This window comes from Teleopsis dalmanni, unplaced genomic scaffold, assembly GCF_002237135.1.
Source record: "Teleopsis dalmanni isolate 2A unplaced genomic scaffold, ASM223713v2 unscaffolded_contig_0227, whole genome shotgun sequence".
Lineage (NCBI taxonomy): Eukaryota > Metazoa > Arthropoda > Insecta > Diptera > Diopsidae > Teleopsis > Teleopsis dalmanni.
In genome coordinates, this window is record NW_024031609.1 from 1 (window position 1) to 8,975 (window position 8,975).

Consider the following 8,975-nt stretch of genomic DNA (forward strand, 5'->3'; position numbering starts at 1 on the left):
TACAGATTAAAAAAGAGGAAGATATTGCACGTAATCCCATATCTACACAAGAAACCGAAATACCTTCGACACCAGCAGAAATTCTTTATCAATCAATTTTACCCAATCTACCGCAATACATGATTGCCCTGCTTAAAGTTCTGTTAGCCGCGTCACCAACCTCAAAATCGAAAACGGAAAGCATTAACATAATGGCTGATGTACTGCCAAAAAAGATGCCTATTACTGCAACACAATCCACTAAGTTAACCATGGATATGGGACGGCACAAAGAAATCATTGTTAAAGCTGTATCGGCTATTATTCTATTATATTTGAAGCACTTTAAAATAAATCATGTGTATCAGTTCGAATTCATGTCACAACATCTAGTCTTCGCCAATTGCATACCATTGGTGTTAAAATTCTTTAATCAAAATATAACAGAATACGTGGGGATGCAAAACTCTATTCCTTTATTAGATTTTCCTTCCTGTGTGATCGGAGAACAACCCGATTCGTCAGGTGAAAGTTTTGTGTCAGTGTCTGATAAACCCTACTCATGGCGGAACGTGTTTTCGTGCATAAATCTTTTAAGAATATTAAATAAGCTAATTAAATGGAAGCACTCCCGTGTAATGATGCTGGTGGTATTTAAATCTGCACCAATATTGAAAAAAACGCTGAAAGTACGTCATGCGATGATGCAGCTCTACGTTTTAAAGTTATTAAAAATGCAAACTAAATATTTGGGCCGACAGTGGCGTAAGTCGAATATGAAAACTATGAGTGCCATTTATGCAAAAGTACGTCACCGTTTAAATGATGATTGGGCATTCGGAAATGATTTGGAGTCCAGACCGTGGGATTTTCAAGCGGAAGAGTGTACATTGCGTGCTTGTGTGGATCGTTTCAATTTACGACGCTATCCAGAAGATACGCAAAAATGTGGTGCAGGTGGAAATAATGGTGGCAACTCGGCTAATTCAGATAATTCATCTGGAAATACAGGCGCAAATATGGGTGCGGAAGGTAATGGTTTCGCCGCAAATAATGCTGCCAATAGCGCAAACGGACATGCACAACTTACTGAGTACGGAGTTGAGAGTGGCTTTCCCAGCGATGAGATTCTAACACACTCGGACTTTGCTTTCTTTGGTCATTCGGGTTGGTGGGATCGTAAAGTAGAATTAACAGATTACTTTAAAGCAAACTATTCAATGTGGCTAGAGGATGAAGTATATAATAATCAAACAGATTGGGACGCACTCTAAAACTAAGATAATATTAATCGTATTGCAACAAATTAAACGCTTAACTTTTATGGTGAGCGCGTTTTTAAAATTTATGTCTTTTTATGTATAAAAAAATTAAAATTTAATCATTTTATTTCAGTTTCAATATTCAACAAATTGACTACTTTCGTACGCGATTTGTAATAGTTTAGAATTGTAGAGGAAAAATTTCGCTATCGTTAACATTTCTTGATTTTTATTGACTTAGTTTTTATTTTTAATTCATAAAAATTAGAGTTATGAAATTTATAAACTATCATAAAAACTTATAAAACAATAATAATATATTATAGCCAAGCATAAAAATAAAATATGTAATAAATATAGGAGCAATAACATTGAAGAAATTATAAACAATAATATAATTTAACAATATATTTAATATATCAAATATAAAAAAAAAATATGAAAAATCTAACAACTACAATAAAAAAATATAAAATACAGCCGATGCTGCTTTGATAATTATACAATAATTTTAAATAAAACAAATTTCATGTAAGTGACTAGCGTTATATGGAAATATATTTATTGGTTGATAAATTACCTGACTAATAAATATATTTCCTAAAATAGAAAAAAATAAAAGTCCAAAAATATCTCATACTCAGAGTTAAAGTAGTAGTACTGCACATGAAATCATATTTTCCTGGCAATAAATTCAATACCAATAGTTTACAATAGCGTGTCTTGTTTTACTGAAAAAAAAAAATAAAATAAAAAAGATATAGGATGCATGATAATATGTGAGTATGTGTTGTGGAGAACATTATTCAGATACTATATGTGCCTGTTAACATACTCATAACTAATTTCTGTAACTCATCTTAATCATTAGCGCATAATTAATTATAATATATAATTCATAATTAGAATTTAATGTACTAAAATTTTGACATATATTATTAATAAAAATGTTAATTGATATGAAATGTTTTTATAAAAAATAATTACGCACACCTTTCTGTTTAAATTTTCTTATTTGAGAATATAGAATAGTTTAACTAATTTAAGTATTTTACTGCAAAATGTTCAACATTTTGAATTCAATCCTAAACTTAAACTCTGTAGTCATTTTTTAACATTCAAATTAGTGCTTGAAAGCATATTAACCTTTTGAAGCACTTATTTCACATGCCACGGTGATCAGGGTCTCGTAGGTTGTTCAGGGAGTAAAGATAACCAACCGCTATCGAAGCAATATCTACTTAGAGTCCTCCCTCCAAGCCGCATTTCACTATCCCTTTCTTTATATTATGGATACATCGATTGCAAAAAATTTCGCAATAGGACCCCGTTAAATCTTTCAGGAAGAACGAAACCTTTGTTTTGCAACAAGAACTGTCTTGAGATGAGTATATTATTATTATGGAAAGGCTGTGTATGCAGTCAAATCGGTCTTTGGATCCATAGGTTTCTCCAACTTGCTCTTGGTTCTTTTTTTATGCGGAGAGGAGGTTTAAAAATGCCTAATGCATCGTCACTATGTCGTCACAATAGTGGTATGCCCGGTTGACATTTGAAATTTTTTCTATTTGAATTATTTAAACGGTTAGATATTGAAATGTGTTAAAGTGCGATTATTCGATGAGGAGATTAAAAAGTGTCTTGGGCGATTGTTTGATCTTAGAATTTAAACGCAAGAATTGATAAAGCTATCCTCTCATTTACAACTTAATCAACATTCGTCATAATGGTTTTCGAACAAAATGAGATCTTGTTTATTATATATCATATAAGTATGCGAGATCCATATGTTCTCTTAAATAATAACACAACTCGCATTAACAAAATCAAATTTCATATATTGATAATAGAGGTTAAATTTCCGAAGTTATGACAATTAAGTACTAACATTCTATTGCAAATTTTTATAGCGTTCTCGTAAGAGAAGTGTATAATTTCTCGTAACCGTAAATTCCAGATATATTTCGCAAGTATTAATGGATATCTCTCCGATCTTCGTAAAGTTATAGATTAAACATTACTCAATCAACAAAAAGTTTCACAAATTTTAAAAGTCGATAACTTACCTTAATATGCTGATATCTCCACACTTATGTACTAAGAAAGTAGTAGAATGATTAAAGAGTTTCTAAACTGTCTGGAGTATAATTAACCAAGCTACTTAATAACCAACTAATCAAGCTACGAGATATGGAATATCTTGTGGGTGTTGAAAATTTACATATGAAGGTTTAGTTGTTTTTTTTCAAACTTTTTTCGTATATCTTTTACATATCTGGTTTTAAGAGTATAATTTTTGAAACCTAATCCAAAGTTTATATGAAAACATTCAGTTAATAAAAATCTATAATGACTAATGTAAAATAGTCCGAAATATTTTAGGGAAGAGTGGTTTGATCCCACTTCCCCTTGTATGTGCTATTTATATTATATTAATATTATACAATATATGATTCTACATTATTTTCACAGATGAGAATAATCTGATACTGAAACCTCTTTGTTGTTGTTGTAGCTCGTGGGGATCTGCTTGCAAAATACCTTTGGGAGACCCGGCCGTTCTTGCAACTGAAATCTTTAAATCTTATTGTTGAAAATGAAGCCAATTATTACAATCTTAATATTCAACTAAGTTTAACAAATTTTTTTATTTTTTTTAATATATTTATTTTTTAATTCATATAATGAACTTGTTTTTTTTCATATAAATGTTGTGTATGTACATATTTACATAGTATGTGTTAAACTTCCTTTACATAAAGAATTTATTTGTATCAAATAAATAGTTAAAAGTTTTAAACCAGTTAAAAGCTTCTTTTATAACCACGTTAAATTTAAATTTCGTATTTTAATAATAAATAACCCTAACCAAAATAAAACGGAGACCATAAACCATAATTTACTGCTGTTCCATGGGGCATACTTTAGTAATTTGGCCATTACTACAGCCTGGAATGCCAAGTAATTTATGAGGAGGTGGACAAGCCACGTCACAGCGTTCTTCGAAATAAGACATAATCCTCTCTAACACATATTTGAAGATTCTTTCTTTACTGATTTCACCATTCAAGCATATTATATCTTTCCTATCGCGGAAAGCTGCAAAATTCTTCTCGTAATACGGCCAAACACACATTTCAAAATAGCCCGTAACATCTGGTGGATCATAAGTGCGTTTGCGACGACGTTCATAACACTTTTCATATGGTAAATGAAAATGAAATTTCAAATTACATAACGTCAGCAATTCCGGTTGATTGAATATCATGAAACCCTCAAGAATCAAAATATTTATTTTATTATCTCGTGCCTGTGACAAGTGCGTACTTACACGCATTATGTGCGTCGGATGATGATTTAAGATTTGATTGTAGTGATGCGTTTGATAGTGATGTGTTTGTGGTGCATAATGTTCAAAATTATTAGATATACCCACATCCTTAATGTAGTCGATATTGTTTATTGGATCAGTAGCCAAATATCGGCCCTTCATAGTCCAAGTTATATCCGATAACATTTGTTTCATATCCAACGAAGTGATTACTTCAAAGTTAATGCAATTCAGTTTCTCAATCCATTTATGACGTAGATCATCGACAGGTAAGAAATAGTCATCTTGTGATAGTAACTGCACATCACAAATAACATATGGTGTGTTCCAAAGCTGTATATTACGTTGACTTTGAAAATAATCACGTAGACTATGCGCTAAAGTCGTTTTGCCACCACAGGTGACGCCAGAGACACCAATTACTAACCACTGTGGCATGTTCGTTTTAATTATTGATATACAATAAACTAATCCTCCACTTTACTTTGAGTTCATATGAGAGTCTAATTTATTATTATAAAATTTTGATTTTATTTCGTGATAAACTTCCTACTTTGCTTGACCTTTTGGAACTGAATTTAGTTTTTGCCAATCTCTCTCTCTCTCTTATCTCTTCTGGAAGTATTGCAAAATAATTTGAGGTGGTTTTTTTTCTGTTAATTGAATAGTGTTTTAAATTGTTTTTGATTTCACATAAGTCCACATATGGTAAAGTGTAAATATTGCTATGCCTCCAAGGAAGATTACACCGAAAACAGCGGGCACAATGAATGCGTACTCAAGCGGTGGAAAAAACGAATGTAACAGATTTTCTACAAAGAAAAATGAAAAATGGAATTATAGTTATTTCTTCAGTTGTGCTTAATCAACATTAATTAAAGCACAAAAGTAAGCCGACATATTATAATTGAATACGAAAAATATCATACAATTCACTGCATTATATATATATGTAGAATATATATATTGGGTGTACATATGCAACGCTATAATAAAAAGTTTTCTTAACATTTACAATGCCTAGTAAATATTTATATTTATTATTACTTATTTATTTTTTTATATTTTATTGCTTTCTCATCTTATTTTTGTTTATATTGAAGATAGTATGACAAAAAATATTCTATAAGTGATATAAATAATGTATAAAGTATAGGTCAGTAAGCCTAGTCTTAGTCAATTTTTAGAAAAGTTTAGAATTGGTTTCCGAGTATTGGAATCCATTACATTTATTCACATTACATTTGCAGTTACAATTATAAAATATTTAATAACATTTTAGATTACAATGCGATTGTCAAGTATTTAGAATTAACAATATAAACTGGTAACAGGCAAGAATAATTACTGAGGAAATGTTGTTGTTGTTGTTGCTGGGATTATGAAGAACCTCTAGGGGATAGTGAACGGTACTTGGTTATCGAAATTGACGAACCAGGTTGTTCTTGAAACCATTAAGAAAATAATATTCTCCGCTTTCAAAATATTAAGATTTCTTGATTATAATTCTCAACGCAGCAAAATCTTCAACTTTAAATATTAAAAAGTTAAATTAAAACAGTGCTCGATTTGCTTATAACAGCTAATTAAAATTTAGTGCTTTGAGTTGAGTTTCTATTTTTACAGGTGTTTTGTGACTAAAAAATCAAGATCTTGAAATAATGTCTGTAAATCTAAAAACTTTTTATTGTTACAAGTAATAACTAATTAGATAGAATTACTTTTGAAAAGCCTCACCATCTGTTAACCCATTTAGTATTAGAAAACTAATTAACTTGAGCTGTTCCGAAATCCGTAACATTATCTCATTCTTAACTGAGCAGTGCCTAAAAGACCGATAAGCTTGGCAATTGATTTTTAAACGATAATTTTTGTAATGAATTTCTTTAGAAATTTTATGAATAAATATAATAATTTTTATAAATATTTTTGTTTTTATTTATTACTTTTGAAGCATACATTATGATCTAATTTTCTGAAGAGTATTTCTGAACATAACTTAATTGTCTACTACTGATTAATGGCTCCAAAAGCCTGCTCTGTGTGCCGAACTCAGATTCGATTAACATTTTTTTCTGTTCCTTTTATTTTTATTCCTCATTTTTATATAACCTTCCCTATTCTATCCCATTGTGCAATGCTTTGCCTAATGATAATGGTTTATGGATTAGGCTAAAGCTAGGGCCTTTATGTACTGCGACCAGATTGATCTATTATGCACATGCCTTGTCTAACTTTAATGTGCTTGATTTCAGGTCAATGTTCGGTTACAATAACATTAACATGTTAAAGGTATATTCTCTCTTCCCTTTGGTAATTGGAAATCTCAATTTTTAGACCGATCCTGAAATTATCTGGTTACCATTGATGAATCTAGGTTTCTCCACCTCGACTTAGGTAAGCTTCAATTAAAATTCTATTTATTCAATATCCACTCTTGCTCACAAACATTCCTCTTTTCCTTAACATTTGCTTTACCTAATCATATTCTAAACCATGTATTTGTAATTTTCGTGTTGTCTATCATATAGATCTCCACAACCTACTACAGTAACAACAATGTGTTGTTGTTGTTGTATCTCACCGGGATCTGAAAGCAGGATCTGAAACATGTAAGGATTACAAGACGAATACATGGGTAAGGTAGTGGATAGTTGGGGTTAGAGTTAACAACAACGTGTCAAACGTACTCGTCTTTTTAATCGACCAACTAGGACTGAAAAAGCATAACTTATTTTAGGTTAAAATAAGAGTTACAATAACAACTATTGTTTGTTAATTCTGTTAAGCAATAGATGCGAGATATCTATTAAATACAAATCCACCTAAGACCATTCTTGCTTATAAACATTCCCTTTTTACTTACCACTTGCTTTACCTGTCCATATTCTAAGCTATATATTTGTAATTCTTTTCATATTGTCTGTCATTACTTTTAACCACGCAATACTACAGCAAGGACAACAATGTATCAAACCTACTCATGTTTTTAGACGACAAACTGGGACTGCAAAAATATAACTTATTTTAGGTTAAAATAAGAGTTACAATAACAACTATTGTTTGTTAATTTTCTTAACCAATGGAAGAGAGATATTTATTAAATACAAATTCGCCTAAGTGGTCTGTATCTCCTACGAGATAGACTAATAACTAATATTTAAATATGAATAATATATAAATTTTAATCGCAGTATTTATAAATTGTTCAATTTGTGGATTTTGTTTTTGTTTCAAATTGTCATATAGGAATATTTGAGAAATGTATTCCATAAACAAATATTTAAAGTAGGGAAGGGAAGTTACTTTTATGTTCTGATCAGTACCAACGTATGGATCCACTTGCTTGCAATGTTTAATCTAAATCGATGGCTTTCTATAAAAATTCCTTGACACTGCCAAAATCATAATCTTAACGTAACAGAAAAAAAAAATAAAAACGTTAATTATTTTAATAAGTTTAAATTAAATGTTATTCTAGCAGCTGCACTTACCTTCATCAATCAGCATAAATGGCAATATTGATACCCAAAAGAAATAATACAAAAATACTGACACTGAAATAGCAAGCACGATTTTTCCAACATGTGCATTAGAAGCCATAAATTCCAAATAAAAAATGCGTAGGTGAAATCGATCTAAACGTTAATAAATAAAGTAAATGTTAGAGTTTTACGTGCCGAAAGCGTAAATTGCGTTGCGCAAAATAATGCAAAATGTTTACAGATAAAAACTTGTAATGACATTGAGGTTAATTAAAATCAAAACAAGCAGAACACCGCAAAGGCGAAATCAAGATAAAACAGGTGGAACACATGTCACTCCTTTGGCACTTACCAAACTCAAAAGAACAAAATGGAAATTATGTAAAAAGGGATGCGTAACCACTTTTAATTATAAAATTGATTCACTTCGACTTTTCACTTATTTTGCAATCCACGAAGTTTTAAAAGTAATAAATTGATTTAATTATAATTAACAATTAGAACTTGTTTTTATTTTTTGTTGTTTTTTTCTTTTAACAGTACAGTAAATCAATACCTTTTATTTTTACTTAATATTGTAAACAAATGATTGCGCTCACGCTGCTGTTAAGAGTGTTGCCACATTGTGAACTTTGTGAGAGAAATATTTATTGCTTGAATTGCGTTTGGAATTTAGTTTACGTTTTAAACGTTATTAAAAAGTTAATATATGTTTTTAAAAATTTTTGTCAGTTTTTCTATGGCTAACTGTAATTAAAAATAATTTATTTATACTAAAACATTTAAAAAAATTAATTATATTAATATATATTAATATCAAACATTTATAAAAATGCTGAGAAAGTTCATGAGTTGTCTATAGAGTTGGGGCTTCACAATCTAAACGTACAATTAAACCACAGTAACTGGTTATGGTTG

The 8,975-nt window shown here is 30.2% G+C and overlaps 3 protein-coding genes across 5 annotated transcripts; 1 reads left to right on the plus strand and 2 right to left on the minus strand.

The window, feature by feature from the left end:
- Positions 1 to 5: 5 nt before the first annotated feature.
- On the plus strand, positions 6 to 1,477 carry LOC119663218 (striatin-interacting protein 1-like; the record flags this gene model as incomplete). The annotated part of the gene is made up of 2 exons (XM_038072877.1): positions 6 to 1,305; positions 1,375 to 1,477. A coding segment is annotated over one exon (1,248 nt), but the record flags the coding sequence as incomplete, so codon positions are not given.
- Positions 1,478 to 3,910: 2,433 nt separating this feature from the next.
- On the minus strand, positions 3,911 to 5,035 carry LOC119663216 (nicotinamide riboside kinase 1-like). Its single transcript, XM_038072874.1, has one exon. The coding sequence runs from the start codon at positions 5,008 to 5,010 to the stop codon at positions 4,141 to 4,143; it is 870 nt and encodes a 289-aa protein (XP_037928802.1). The 5' UTR covers positions 5,011 to 5,035; the 3' UTR covers positions 3,911 to 4,140.
- A 183-nt stretch (positions 5,036 to 5,218) lies between these two features.
- LOC119663217 (dolichol-phosphate mannose synthase subunit 2-like) lies at positions 5,219 to 8,753 on the minus strand. Of its 3 annotated transcripts, none has more exons than XM_038072875.1 (3): positions 8,614 to 8,753; positions 8,067 to 8,210; positions 5,219 to 5,384 (listed from the first exon to the last, which is right to left on the minus strand). In XM_038072875.1, exons 2-3 carry the CDS (start codon positions 8,173 to 8,175, stop codon positions 5,245 to 5,247), a joined length of 249 nt encoding a protein of 82 aa, XP_037928803.1. In that variant the 5' UTR covers positions 8,176 to 8,210; positions 8,614 to 8,753; the 3' UTR covers positions 5,219 to 5,244. The 3 variants fall into 3 exon arrangements, 2 of the variants coding, with proteins under 2 accessions (XP_037928803.1, XP_037928804.1); XM_038072876.1 differs by lacking the exon at positions 8,614 to 8,753 and adding an exon at positions 8,410 to 8,539; XR_005250987.1 differs by lacking the exon at positions 8,614 to 8,753 and adding an exon at positions 7,879 to 7,983 and having other exon boundaries at positions 5,295 to 5,384; positions 8,067 to 8,159.
- Positions 8,754 to 8,975: the final 222 nt, after the last annotated feature.